Raw genomic sequence first — 15,247 nt, 5'->3', positions numbered from 1 at the left:
TTTACATTCAAGTCATGTTTTTAGTTTAGACCAAAGAAATGTCAGCCAAAAACTATCTTTAAATGTATTACAATGAATTTGCAAAAGAATTTCTCACATTCTCCAATAACCATTCCAGCTATCAAATCATGCCATTATTATTTTAAAATATTCCTTTTTAATCATATCAGTTTGGGTCATATTTTATTGATATATAACATTCATATAGCACCTTACTAATCTTTTAACCAATATTAACTACTTAATTTTCATATATCCTTTGGCGATAAAATCATTTTCTCACAACTATTTTTATGCTTTATACAAAAACTCAAGTATAATTAAAAAACAGTGAATGGAAATATCTCAGTTGTTACTTGCTTTACTTACACATGGAAAAAATGTTTTCCATTTTAATGCTTTCACTCTGAAAGTCAAGATAACATTAAAATATAGGGAAAGATGGGAGGCAAACACCTCTCACTAAGAAAGTAGCAAATGAGAGAATTCTAGGAAATCCCAGGAAAACTGGAAACTGACAAGACTTCCTTAAGACTTCTATATCACCCTTGATACCTTATTCCTTCTTGTAACTGTGAAGACAGTGCTCCTGAGTAGCCCTCACCCTTGAAGCCCAGTTTTTTAAATAACTCCTAGATATTTTGGTAAAATAATCCACGCTACTAGAAGGAGAAGGGGATGACAGAGGATGAGATGGTTGGATGACATCATCAACTCAATAGACATGAGTTTCAGCAAACTGGAAATAGTGAAGGACAGCCTGGTGTGCTGTAGTCCACGGGGTCACAAAGAGTTGGACATTACTGAGCGACTGAACAGCAACTAGAAGTTTACACATTATGCTATCTAAAAGTGCCTTCTCCAGAGATTAACCCAGAAATATTAATGGGATGTTTATATATCCTTCAAGTAACTTTATGTTAAAATCATGTTCTAAAGTCGAAATTCATCCAAAAGAACAGACAACCCTTTTAGAGGACAACATGGTATTGTATCCATAAATAGAATGATCAAAAATGGGCTTCCTGGGTGGCACAGTGGTAAAGTGGTAAAGATTTCTCCTGCCAATGCAGGAGACGAAAGAGAAGTGGGTTCAATTCCTGGGTCGGAAAGATCGTCTGGAGTAGAAAATGACAACCCACTCCAGTATTCTTGTCTGGAGAATCCCATGGACAGAGGAGCCTGACGGGATACAGTCAGGGTCGCAAGAGAGTCAGACACGACGTAAGTGACTTAGCGTGCACACACACACGGATCTTCTTCAGCAACCAAAGTCTGTCTGATGGACACTGCTACTGCTGCTGCTAAGTCACTTCAGTCGTGTCCAACTCTGTGTGACCCCAGAGACGGCAGCCCACCAGGCTCCCCCTTCCCTGGGATTCTCCAGGCAAGAACACTGGAGTGGGTTGCCATTTCCTTCCCCAATGCATGAAAGTGAGAAGTGAAAGTGAAGTCGCTCAGACTCTTAGCGACCCCATGGACTGCAGCCCACCAGGCAAATTCCTCCTGGGATTTTCCAGGCAAGAGTACTGGAGTGGGGTGCCATTGCCTTCTCCGCTAATGGACACTCTCAGTGTACAAAACTAAGCTCCCCCGGCACTCTTCCTCATCTCAGAAAAATGAGAACTGCCTTCTCTTAGTTCCTCAGGACAAAAATACTGGGGTTATCTTTAACGCCTCACCTTTGCTCTGCCCATCTTGTCTGTGAGTAGGTCTCACTGGTAGCCTTGCAAACTATATCGAGAATCTGACCATATCTTACACCCTTTACACAACCACCTTACTTCAAGCCTCCCTTATCCCTGATCCATCACCAGGATTATCACAGCAGCCTCAGAACTGTTTTCTCCGTTTCGGCCAATGGACTCCTGTCGTCTATTCTCAACTCAGCAGCCAGAGGGATCCCAGTGAGACACACGCCAGAGCAGGACACTCATCTGTACCAGAAAAGCCAAACTCCCGATTATCACTTACAAGGCCCCACAGGACTTGGCCCTCATTATCTGCCTGACATGCCTCTCTACCACGCCCTCCCAACATCCCGGCTGCTCCTCTGCATGCCAGGGATGCTCTTATCTCCGGGATATGCCGAGCCCCAGATGGTCCCTGAGTTCATTCCCTCACTCCCTTCATTAAAAGTCACCTTATCCGTGATGCTTCTTCAGTGACCTTATCTAACATTCATCACCAGGACCATCCAACATTTCCTACCCCACCTCACTCTTATTTTTTTCTCCTGAGACTTATCACTCCCTAACAAACTCTGTTCCCTTAGGAGAATGCAAGCTCACCCAGGGCAAGAATGTTCACGTTTTATTCTCTACTATGTTTCAGTGCCTGGGACAATGCACATACCAGGAATTTAATAAATACTTGTGAATGAATAAGTGATGGTAGAATTAATATAAAACAAAGTTTTTCTTTTTTTTTTAAGTCTAGTCTGTTGGCATTCTAAGAAGGCAGGTAGCTCCAGGCATCTCCTGGTACCCAACCAATGCCCTCAGTCGCACCCCTCCTCCAGAAGGAGGGGACCAGGCCAAGGTTAAGCCCACCTCCTTCATATGGAACAAGAGGCCTTAATGCGCTCTGCTAGACTTGCTCATGATGCTGCCCCTCACACCCAGATAATCCAGTTACACCATGCCCTCTGCCTGGAACATCTGCTGATTCCCAGTTTTCCTCCAGAGAGCTCTGATTCCACACTTAAAACCCAATTTCCCTTTCACAACTTCTTCTGTGCCTTCTCCACTTTCACTGGGTGGTTAATTTCTTCCTCAGCAGCTCAGCTCCAGTCTGTAAGTACTTACCTTACGATTAAGTTTACAACAGTCTCCTCCATTGACTCTGGAGGAGACAGGATCTTAAGAGAAGCCACGTTATTCCCATCATTTTACTTGGCTCAATATCCAGCACAAAGGTCAACATAGTGGAAGTGCTCAATAAATGCCACTGAATGAAGCAGTAAGAACAAAACTGAAAGGAGGGAACCATGCAGAGAATATACTCTCCTCAACAGGAAGACTCCAAGACCTAGATCTGAGGCTACCACATGACTTTGCTAAATGTGTCAGTTTCTTCACCCAAAGAGCAGATAGAATACCTTCTACCTCACAGAGGGTAGAGCTCAAGTGATAAAATAAAAGTCAAGTATCTCATGAAATATTTTATATCAATGTATAGATCCAAAATTTTTGCTCTTTTTTTACATCTCATAATTGATTCAGTAAACATGGAAATAAGTAGGTCAAAACCAGGTACGTCTAATTTAAGAGTTTTCCAGTAGTCACATATGGATGTGAGAGCTGGACAATAAAGAAGGCTGAGTGCTGAAAAATTGATGCTTTCGAACTGTGGTGGTGGAGCAGACTCTTAAAAGTCCCTTGAACAACGAGGAGATCAAACCTGAATACTCTTTGGAAAGACTGATGCTGAAACTGAAGCTCCAATGTTTTGGCCACCTGATGCAAATACCCGACTCATTGCAAAAGACCCTGATGCTTGGAAAGAGTGAAGACAGAAGGAGAAGAGGGTGACAGAGGATGAGATGGTTGGATGGCATCACCAGTTCAATGGATGTGAACCTGGGCAAACTCTAGGAGATGGTGAGGGACAGGGATACCTGGCATGCTGCAGTCCGTGGGATCGAGCAGAGTTGGACATGACTTGGCAACTGAACAACAACAATCTGTAGCTCAGACGGTAAAGAATCTGCCTGCCATGCAGGAGACCCAGGTTTGATCCCTGGGTCAGGAAGATCTCCAGGAGAAGGGAATGACAACCTACTCCAGTATTCTTGCCTGAAGAATTTCATGGACAGATAAGCCTGGTGGGCTACAGTCCACGGGGTCCCAAAGAGTAGGACACGACTGGGTAACTAACACTTTCACTTTTTTTCAGATATCTAATATCGATGCTTCTACTGGCTCACAACATTCAAACAGGAGTAAATCAGGAAGTGTTGTCCAAAAAGAATATTAAAATACAGGTTATATATTCTCTGTGTATATGAAGAGAAAGTTATGTTATAAAATATAAATCACTGCATACAAAGGACTATAGTTTGATATTCATTACACTTTACTAAAAAAACGAAAGAAAACTTTGCAGCAAACTTTAATGCGTATTACCTGTTTTTAGAGGCAGTAAATTCAAGGGCTAAAAGCATAGGCTCTGGAGTTTGTCCATTTAGCTTTGAATAACACTGCAGTCTAACTTTTAGAAAATTAGCTCCTTTTGACTCAGTTTCAGGTAAGTTAAATATAGATAATAAAGCACATTCCTCATAGAGTTGTTTAAGAGAATTAAAGGAGATAACACATATAATGAGTTAGAACATTGCCTTGCACATAGAAATTGCTCATTTATTTTGGCTATTATTAATGTATTCATGACTCTTGAAATTTAAAGATGTTTCCATATATTTTTCTGCCCTCATATCAAACTACCAAATGTAAAGAAAGTTGAAAAGTCAAAGTTTTCAAAGTATTTCACCCCAGAAAAGTATATCTCTGCCGCCACCTCAATCTTGCCTCAGAGGGCCTGTGCCAAAAACAGCACTTGGCTGGAACACACATGTTGGGAATCAAAAGAGAAGAGGAAGTTGCTCTCATGTGCCTTAGGGCTGCATTTCCCTATCTCCCTCCTGCCCCCAAGTCTAGCCTACCCTGTGACACAACCACAGCGTGGAATTAGGTTGCAATTGCCCACTCAGAGGTATAATTAATACCAAAAAAAAAAAAAAAAAGAGCACAGACATCACTTTGCTGACAAAGGTCCATATGGTCAGAGCTATGGTTTTTCCAGTAGTCATGTATGGATATGAGAGTTGACCCATAAAGAAGGCTGAGCCCCGAAGAAATGATGCTTTTGAACTGTGGTGTTGGAAAAGACCCTTGAGAGTCTCTTGGACAGCAAGAAGATCAAACCAGTCAATCCTAAAGGAAATCAACCCTGAATATTCATTAAAAGGATTGATGCTGAAGCTGAAGCTCCAATACTTTGGCCACTTGATGCAAAGAGCCAACTCACTGCAAAAGACCCTGATGCTGGCAAAGATTGAGGGCAGGAGCAGAAGTGGATGACAGGGGATGAGATGGTTGGATGGCATCACTGACTCAATGGACATGCTGCTGCTAAGTCACCTCAGTCGTGTTCGACTCTATGAAATCCCATAGACGGCAGCCCACCAGGCTCCCCCATCCCTGGAATTCTCCAGGCAAGAACACTGGAGTGGGTTGCCATTTCCTTCTCCAATGCATGAAAGTGAAAAGTGAAAGCGAAGCCACTCAGTGGTGTCCAACTCTTAGCAACCCCATGAACTGCAGCACGTCAGGCTTCCCTGACCTTAACTATCTCCCAGAATTTGCTCAAACCCATGTCCATTGCGGAGAAGTCAATGGCAACCCACTTCAGTACTCTTGCCTGGAAAATCCCATGGATGGAAGAGCCTGGTAGGAGCCTGGTCAAGACATGACTTAGTGACTGAACAATAACAGTGAACAAGATTAGGTTAACTGTAGGTAACCTAAGGTTAACTGACATTGGTCATACTGTCCTACTATCCACTTCCTCCTCCTTGCCCACTCTTCACAAAAAGAATCCAGAATTCCTTCTCTATCAGCACTAGGCCTGAACTTCTAACATCACCTGTTTCACCCTCAGCACTGAAAGCCATGAAAGAGTGCAAACTCCTAGGAATAAAACCAGATCTGAACTTTGAACCTAATGATACTGTCCAGAGTAAGTCAGTGGGGCTGTCTATGTCTTAGTTTCCTAATCCTTAGTGCTGCAATATTACTGCTTAATATGACTACTCCTGAGGCTTTAAGGCAGGAGTAAAAGGGAAAATAAACATGGGGAAAACACTTGGAAATTTATGAGAATCACACAAATGAAATGCAATTATAATATATGATTCCTGGCTCATTCGCTTTCCTCCCTATTGAGACACTGATGACCCTTGGAGCCATGCCATTACAAAGATTTCTCTGATAAGAGGAAGTTATATTCAAAGGGAGAAAAATAAACCACAGGGTTAGAAAGGTGATGGATATGACAATAAATAACAGGCAACCTCTGCATTTAAAAGTACTGAATAAGCACCAAAATCCTTAAGATTTTTTTAAGAAGCAAAAATACTCAATCAGCAGTGAATATCAATAAGGCTAAAATGGATTGCCTGTGGATAGCAGAAAGAAATAAAAAATTAGGTCATAGACTGAGCTCCATTTGTGTTTATTCCAAAAACAATGTAACATTTTCTTTTTCTGCAGAAGACAAAAAAATCTCTCTGGAGAAGGTAAGAATGCAACTACCTGAAACAGATGCTTCCGTCCAATTAAAAGGTAAGCAGGGAAGGAAAAATAAAACAAACCTAACACTTCTTGAGCACCTCAATGCCTTACATGGATTATCTCTTTACTCCTCACAGCAATTTATTTCTTCCTTCATTCTAGATAGAGCTTTCAAGGCTTAGAGAGGAAAATAACTTGTTCAAGATAACACCTCTAGTAAAGTACTCAAATGGAGTTTAAAACATCTTATCCCATCCCAAAGTTGAGATTTTTACCACAACTCTGCCAAAATAACCAGAAGCTCTTCTAAAACTCAGGGAAGTGGGGATTCTTCAAAGATTTTTAGTACCACTACAGATGATATGCACAAATCAAAAGTGAAGTGGAAATGGGCTTATGCAGGAATAGGAAATGGGATGGTTGAATCAATATTATCTGGCAGGTACATTGCCAATGTTGAAAATGGTGCCATCATCTACAAACAGTAGGGAGTTCAGTATCTAGTGGCTAAAGAACCTTTATAAAATTTAAGTCCAATATGTGAGGTGCAGAAGTGCCGAATGTGGTGGGTGAGGATAAGAACATACTAGCTTTGATAGCTTTTAACAAAACCCGACTTGTGTGTGTATTCTATAAACAGGGCAATAAAAGACAGAAGTAACATTTGGGGATCCATGGCAAGAAGGAATATGAGAAGAAAGGTCATAAAGCAAAAAACTGGGTAAAAATCACTAATAATTTCTTCCCTCAATCAACGATCCCAGCTCACTCAAATGATGTGAAAAACCAAACATAACATGAAGAAGAAGCTGCTCAGTTGATGACTCACAGATGGTTTTCAGTCTCATTTGACTTAAAACTGGTAAGAAAAATAGGCTCCATAGAAAAATGAATATATAGTTAAAATGTGTTCAACTATCCATCAGATCTCTTCTTGAAATAAATTCTAGGGTTTTCTTCCTGACCAAGATTCTTGGTTGGACCAATTATTCTTTTAAACAAAAGAAATCTACAACAAAAATATAGCCATCTCCAAGGAGTCTAACTGAAATTTTTACATCATTTTGGGATTAACATTTTTTTGAAAAAAAGTTTTTCCATAAGGATGCTACTCTGCCATTATAGAGTAAATTAAAACTAAATTACTTTTTATTCAAAAACTCCATTTTTCTGTGTTAGTAGTAAATTGCTTTTAGTTGGGGTTTAGAGAAGCAGTGATTAATTACTTCTGCCCAGACACCTAAAAAGCCAGTTACTGGAGTTATAGTTTGGTTATATTAAAGAAGTGAGCCACGGCTCGTTAACCATGAGGGGTACCCACCTTAAGCGGGTCAGACCACAGCCCATCTTTTCTTTCCTATGGTGGCCAGTGCCACAGTTACTGCACTTTTCCCGCCTCGCATTTTCCTTTCATTTGTCAATGGTCCTCTCACCTTGCGGGCCTCCAGCAAGGTGACCCCACGTTCACAGGTGGTCACTGGCAGTTCCAAGACAAGGCAAATGGAGAAAAGGGAGAGGGACAGAAGGACAGAAGTGACAAAAGGACAGAAGCAGAGAAACACGAGGGCAGAAGGGGATGAGAAGCAGCAGCAAGCAGCAGAAATAAAGGAGAAGGAAGAGAAGAGACGACAAAGGCAGGAAAAGAGGGAGGCAGTACAATAACAAGAAAGGAAACGGTGGCCAAAGACGTCTAGGCTAGGGAGAAAAGTGGAAGAGGACCCCACGGGTACATGGAGAGCCAAAGGCTGACTTACTGCCTCTGCCTCTGACTTGTCTTCCCCGCAGGGAAGATGGAGTACCAACTCCCGGGCGCCTCACCTGGATGAGTTCGTCAAGCTCAGTTGAGTTGACACAGGCGTGCTGGGAAATAAACGTCTGCTTCTGGATCACGATGGTGGTCCGCTGGGAAATCTCGTGAGGCTGCTCCAAGGCTTTGAACACGGTGGCGCCGATGATGAGATAGAGGACAACCACCAGGAAAATCGTGGAGACCGTCTTCCATTTCATAACATTGATGGTCGTGTCACTCTCCACCCGGGAAGCAAGCACGGTGGGTTTGGTGGAGAAGGACAGCCTGGGTTTGGAGTTCTGAGCAGCAGACTTAGGATCCAGCAAATCAGGGGCCGCCACTGCCAACAACAGAGAAGGGAGGTTAGAGGGGTCAGCAAAAGAGGTCTGGACTCCGCCCGCTATCCTGGTAAGAGCGCCAGAGCCTAAACCAGAAGTGTGCCCATGAGGTCGCATCCAGGACCATATATGAGGTGCAAGGAGAAGGGGGTGGGTCTCAGCTCTCTGCTGCTATTGGGGTTTCAAAGGAGGAGGGAAAAAACAGGAGGCGGACCAAGAACCTTAAAAAAAAAAAATGAATAAAAGAATGCCTGCAGTCTTCCTAATTAATTTAAAAATTTATACATGTCCAATGTGCTAGTAAACACATTTGCAGAACTATTAAGAGTTGATGGTACTAGATATCTGAATGCTCATAAAGAAGGCTAATGTATTATTCCTGTTGTCAAGAATACTCTACAAGCAAATTATCTAAAAATCCGTTACAATAAAGGAACTGTATTATAAGCGAATTTGCACTCTAGACATTGTTGCTCGAAGTAAAACATTAGTAAATATCTGGTAAAACGTGATAGCAAATAAACTACTCAATAGTTCTATCATTTCTTTTTGCTCGCGTCCAAAGTGGGCTCATGATTAAGTATTCTCTATTTTGTTATTCAATCTCTGATATCTTGAGAAAAGAAAAACAAAAGTATTGTCACCCATTCTGGCACAATCACAGGTGCAGCCAAGAGATGACATGTTCTTTCCATTTCAATAGTGAACATTATCAAGAAAAAAAAAATTAAAACCTTGTCTCACACCTTAGACCTACATGCTCTGTACAAAGCTAATTGCTCCATTAGAGTGGATTTATGAGTTCTCTTCCAAATTCCCATATACTCTGAGGTGACTCTAAATCCATTTATTATTTATCTCAGCTATTCCAAAATATCATTAATGGATTTCTTTTTAGAAAATTCAAGAGATACTAGACTTCCACTTGCTAAAGGGAAAATAAGCCATTTACAGAGTATTTGATTGAAAAGGCAACACTGAACCAAAACAGGTAACAGAATGGCTGAAAGATGGGACACTTCAAAATATCATTAACTCTGACAGAATAATTGATTTACCACCCATAACTCTTACAGATATAAGGAAAATTACTTTGTTATTGTTGTTGTTGTTGTTGTTTAGTTGCTAAGTCATGGCTGACTTTTTTCAACCCCGTGGACTGTAGCCCACCAGGTTCCTCTGTCCATGGGATTTCCCAGGCAAGAATATTGGAGTGGGTTGCCATTTCCTTCTCCAGAGGATCTTCCCAACCCAGGGACTGAATCCACGTCTCTTGCAGCAGGTGGATTCTTTACTGCTGAACCACCAGGGAAGCTCAAAATTACTTTGGTGTTTAATAAAAGGATAGCCTAATCTGAATAACACTTTTTAGGTAAGCACACAAGAAATACCTATGCAACTGCACCCAAACATCATACAGGTACCTGAAATTACTTGAAAATAAGAAGGGAATAAGGAGTGTCAATCTTCACATGACTACATACTCTGCCCTCTTGTCTACCACTGTGAGTTAAATGTAGGACTGCCACAGTTGAGAGTTCATAAAATAAATCTTCTGTTGCCCATCAGAAAGAAGCTTTGCAAACAAAGCTATGTGAAGCGCCAGCCCTAAGTGAGGAGTGTTGTGTAATGATGGCAGATAACAGAGCGCTCCTCAATCAGCATAACTCTGAAGGATTCTGACTTTGAAGGGAAGTCAGCGCTCTGATGAAGTAACTGGAGCCTGGGCTCCAAGCAGGGATTCCACATAAGTACAGGTCATTTCAGCAGTTTCAAATGGTTCAACCTGCTATGCACAGATATGTACACATTTTCCTCCTGATACAGTCACCTGCTCCAAATCAAACCACAAATGAGCAGACACCTTTTAACACGTGATATTCATAAAGGAAACTTCATCCCAAATAAGCACTGGATATGTGTTTCATGGATACAGTCCATGGGGTCTGGACTGTAGACCACAGAGTCCAACATGACTGATCAACTAAGCAAGGCACAGCACGTGTTCAAGGCTTTAATTTTTTGAAACATTTTAATAGAAATGTTGATAACAGCTGAAATTACTGTCATGTGCTGTCTAGCCACCTCACCCCACCTCCAAGCTGCTTAGTGAGTCTCAGTGAAAAATAAAGGTCATCGTCTAAAATTAAGCCATCTTTGGAACAAAAATAACAGAAAATCACTCAGAAACTCCACATTATCTCTCTGAAGGAAGCTGTCCAAGACTTTCCTCCCCAGTTCTCTGTGCTGTCTTCTCATCTTTCTGATTTTCCCCATCACTGATTTCTGGTCTGCAGCACTGGAAAACACCAAGACCGTTTACCTGGATGCTCCCAAATCCCAATCCTAAACTGCAATGCCAAACTAAGATATTATTTTTATATGATTAGGGGGAAAAAGGAGAGTTGTTTTTTTTTTTAAAGACTGTGTGTGGTGTGTGTATTATTAAAATATATCCTGGTGTATTTTAATTCTTTTAAGTTATTGCTTTATTTTCAATTAGCAGACATATATATATAAAATGCACATTTGGCAGACAGAATGGGCAGAAACTGGTGAAACAACAAAATAAAAAACAACAGTCTTTCCACGCGATCTAATATGGGGAACCCTCTGGGTTTCCATCTCCATGTCCTTTGATGTATGATCATGAAGAGAAGCTCCTTAGAATAAGGAATCAAAGATTCACCCCTTCCACACACTCTGGCACCATCAGGCCCTCCCTTCTCTGCCTGCAGCACCTCACAGCCTCCGCTTAAGCCTAGCCTCTCATCCGCACCCACGTTTGTCTTCTTCGCTCCGGGCCACAACTGACGAGTCAATTCCAGGAGAAATGGGCTTTTTTCAGTACCACTGCCTATGCCACCGCGCTGTGGGCAACAAGTGTGACCAGGGTCACCCGTTGGGTGACTCCCAAGAGCTGACCCTCCTCCTTCGGAAACTCCCGTAAGTGTCCCAAACCTATACCCAAGACAGATGCAAAACGCCCAGGCACCCGCGGGAGAGTGAGGAGAAGCAGCCAGGAGTGGATCCGGGGATAGATCTGCCTCCAACCCCAGACTGGGATCCAACACCTAGGACGGGAAACGAAAGGTGGAAAACGTCCGCCTGCTGCCAGCTGGCTTCTGCAACCCTCCCGGGACCGGCTGGGACGGCAAACGCGCGGCGGGAGATGGGGAAGAGGGGGGTACCCGGGGGTCTCACCTCCTGCTCTATAGCCGGCTCTCTCCCGCGAGGCGCTGGGAAGCATGAGGCATGCAGCATTCACAATTTTTTTTTTTTTTAAAGACGGACTTGAAGCTTTTACAAACAACACGCCATTGTACTCACTTCTTATTCAGAGACGGGCTGCGCGCTCCGAGCTGCACAGGCAGGCATTTTTTTCCCCCGGCTTTGTTTTACAAGGTGGGGAGAGCCAGGGCTGGACGCGGGGAGGGAGGAGGGGAGCGTGAGAAGACACGGAATCGCGGGAAGGAGGGGACACCCGCGGGCCGGGCAGAGGGCGAGGCCGAGGCCAAGTTGGGCTGGGGCGCCGCCGCCCCCGCGCGCGCCTGCGGCCGGGCCCGGGTCACCCGGAGAGCGCGGGCGACCCGGGTCCCGCGCCGGCCCGCAGCCGCCGCCGCCGCCGCGCGCTCCGCCCCGGGCTGCGCGCTGGCCCGGCCCCGGCGCGGCGCGGCGCGGGGGCGGTGGGTGCAGCCCGAGCGGCCGTGCGCCCCGGCGTCTTTGTGCGCGAGCCTCGCTCAGCCCCGCTTCGCATGTCTTTGTGCGCCTCCCCGGCAGAGCCCTCGGCGCCCCGGGGGCGAAGGGGGGGGTGGCACGGTCTGGGCGCGCCGGGCGCCCTCCAGCTCGCAGCTCGGCCGGCCGCCGCCGCTCTCCCTTCCAGGCTCGCTCCTTTCCCTCCTTTCGGAACTCCCTCCCCCTGGGCTCCCCGCCCCCCCTTCCCCGGCCGTCTCACCGCCTGGGCTCGCCGCTCCGCCAGCCCTGCGAGCCCAGCCTTCGCCTCGTCTCCCCTGGCCCTTCCGAGGCCCCCCTCAATCCGCGTCCCCGCCTGCGGGCACGGCCCTCGGGTTCACCTGCTGCCTCTCGTCCTCTCGAACCCGTGCGCTAACCCTGCCCCCGCTCTCTACACCCTCACTCACGCTCTCGGGTACACCCGGCTCCAACCTGTCTCCGACCAGGTCGGGTTGCAAGGTGTGGGGCCGAGCTTTGGGGAGCGGGGTTCTGGACTCCAGCACGTGGGCATGCTCCCTCCCTCCCCCACCAGGGCTGTACAGAAACGTACCCCCTGCGTCCCCTGGAGTGGGGGGCAGTAATCAGGATGCTGATTTCTTCCAGCCCGCGCCTGGGGAAGGGTTATCAAGTCCCAGCGCCCTCCACCCCCGGTCTTCCAGGGTGCTGGACCTGGGCAACTAGCTTCTGTCCGCACAACGTTGATCGAATGGGGAAGGCACCGGGAGCCAGGGTGAAGACATGCAGGAATGCAAAGGAAATGGAAGAAAAATCCATTTGGTTCTCAGGGCAAGACCTCTTTGGCTGGGCACACAGGTTGCGAAGGTGGTCGGTAGGGACCCCCGGACCTCAGTCTGAACTCGGTGCTCCGCGCGCACCTCCGCACCCGGATCCCAGCTTGGCAGGTACCTCCCAGACTGGCAGACCGCCGCGCTGGGGCAGCTGGACCCCTGGCGATTGTGGGGGCGGGAACCGAACCCTCACGAGAGCGGGCAGAAAGCGGGCAGACGCCCGGCTGCAGCTGTGATGGGCGAGCCTTCTCGCCTCACACAGGATGTAACGGAACTTCAGCCGGTTTGTAAACTCTATCCTCCTTCCCACTTTGCGCACCCTCCCACCTCCAGCGCTGTGAGAGAGTTTATCTTCCAGAACCGCTGCTCGGTCAGATCGGAGCATCCCCCCAGGGACCCGGAGAATGTCCTCGCGTAAAGCTATAGACGTGAAGGAGGGAAGGTAAAACGGAAGGGCTCTGGATTGTAAAAAGAACGCTGTATGCGAGGCTGTGGTCGTCAACCATTTGAGATGCCAAATTACTTTTTAAATTCCAGAATAGACTCAGCCGGCTGTCTCCTTCTTTCTCCTATTAAAAATATTTCCCTTATTAGGAATTCCTTCCTGCTGGTACTGAAACGGTGTTCTCGACTTCTGCTTTCAATAATAAAATAATCAGATGTCCTTTGCGAAATGTGAATCTGATCCTCTCACTCTCAGACTCTCTAGGTCCCATGTAAAAAGCTTCCTGGTCTGGCTTCTCTTTCTCATTCCTGGCTTCTGTACATACGGTCACCTTCCCTCATACACCTTCCCCAGTCCTCTCGCCAACTTTACATGACTAAGATCCTGCTTCAGCATGGTTCTCCAGAGAAACAGAACAAATAAGATATGTGTGTGTGAATTTTATTTTGGCTCACACAACTACGGGGGGCTGCCAGGTCCGTCTGAAAGCTCTAGAATAATTCTGGAAAATCAGGCAAGAGTTGATGCTTCGGTCTTGAATTTCCTCTTTTCTGGGAAACCTTAGTTGCGCCCTACCCACATCATCAAGGGTGATCTTTCCTTAAAGTCTACTGATTGTGGACATTAACCATATCTACAAAATACCTCCACAGCAATGCCCAGGCAAGTATTTGATGAAATAGCTGGGTGATATAGCCTAGCCAGGGACTTCTCTGGTAGCTCAGTCTGTAAAGAATTCACCTGCAATGCAAGAGACTGCCTGCAAAATGCAGGAGACCCAGCTTCCATCTCTGGGTGGGAAAGATCCCCTGGAGGAGGAAATGGCAGCTCACTCCAGTATTGTTGCCTGGAGAATCCTATGGACAGAGGAGCCTGGCAGTCCATGAGGTCCCAAGAGTCAGACATGATTTAGCAACTAAACCACCCCCGCCATAGCCTCGCCAAGTTGACACATCAAACTAACCATCATAGGTGTTATTCTCTAGATCACCCAGTTGTTGAAGTTTCTCCTGAAACCTAGTCTGGTGTCTCACTTATGCTTCTGTTTGTGCACTTGTCACACTGTGTTGCTTCTTTAACCAGACTGTAAGCTCGGTTCAAAAAGCTCAGTTCCTTAACAAGATTGTAAGTCATTGGAAGGGCTGGTGCTGAAACTCCAATACTTTGGCCACCTTATGTGAAGAACTGACTCATTGGGAAACACCCTGATGCTGGGAAAGATTGAAGGTGGGAGGAGACGGGGACGACAAAGGATGAGATGGTTGGATGGCATCACTGACTGGATGGACATGAGTTTGAGTAAGCTCCAGGAGTTGGTGATGGACAGGGAAGCCTGGCATGCTGCAGTCTATGGGGTCACAAAGAGTCAGATACGACTGAGCAACTGAACTGACTGACTGAAGTTCAGTTAGCATATAAACCATGGCTCTGTGTTCCCCATAGTATCAACAGTAACCAGTGACTACAGATAAATAGGTGTTTGATAAACATATGAATGAAAGTGTGATTGCAGACATCATTTACCTGACCTCCTTCTAGGTTTTTGGAACTAAGTATCTTGCATTTATAGAAAATGAAATGAATTCACTTCAGAATCATTTTCTACCCTATTATAGGCTTCTTGTTCTCCTGGTAAAATGACCCCAAACACTTTGCATAGCCTTTTTTTTTAAACTTTTCCCCTTTTAGTTAACAACTTGATGGTTCTTTTCTGTTGCATTTGGGTCTTTTGCAAATTTAGCCACACCTTGCCAAGCACTAGTCCTTTGTCCATTTGGCTAACACTTACTAAAGTGGGAGATTAACTCATAGTTTAAATCTGCCTGTGGGGACTTCCCTGGTGGTCCAGTGGTTAAGAATCC

General features: G+C 45.3%; 1 protein-coding gene across 4 annotated transcripts in view; it reads right to left on the bottom strand.

The window, feature by feature from the left end:
* The window catches only part of KCNK2 (potassium two pore domain channel subfamily K member 2), a 204,646-nt gene that overhangs the window by 109,732 nt on the left and 79,667 nt on the right, over nucleotides 1-15,247 (bottom strand). For 2 of the 4 annotated variants that reach the window (XM_020899296.2, XM_070473931.1), the window contains exons 1-2: nucleotides 11,625-11,726; nucleotides 8,112-8,422 (exon numbers count right to left, since the gene is read on the bottom strand). In XM_020899296.2, the coding sequence (XP_020754955.1) occupies nucleotides 8,112-8,422; nucleotides 11,625-11,670 (357 nt within the window). In that variant the 5' untranslated portion in view covers nucleotides 11,671-11,726. Of the gene's footprint in view, nucleotides 1-8,111; nucleotides 8,423-11,624; nucleotides 11,727-11,750; nucleotides 12,036-15,247 lie in introns of those variants that run through there. The other 2 variants (XM_070473934.1, XM_070473932.1) reach the window with 2 other exon arrangements.

Source organism: Odocoileus virginianus, chromosome 11 (assembly GCF_023699985.2).
Source record: "Odocoileus virginianus isolate 20LAN1187 ecotype Illinois chromosome 11, Ovbor_1.2, whole genome shotgun sequence".
Lineage (NCBI taxonomy): Eukaryota > Metazoa > Chordata > Mammalia > Artiodactyla > Cervidae > Odocoileus > Odocoileus virginianus.
The sequence above is the reverse complement of the archived record's forward strand: the minus strand, read 5'-3'. Positions and strand labels throughout refer to the sequence as shown.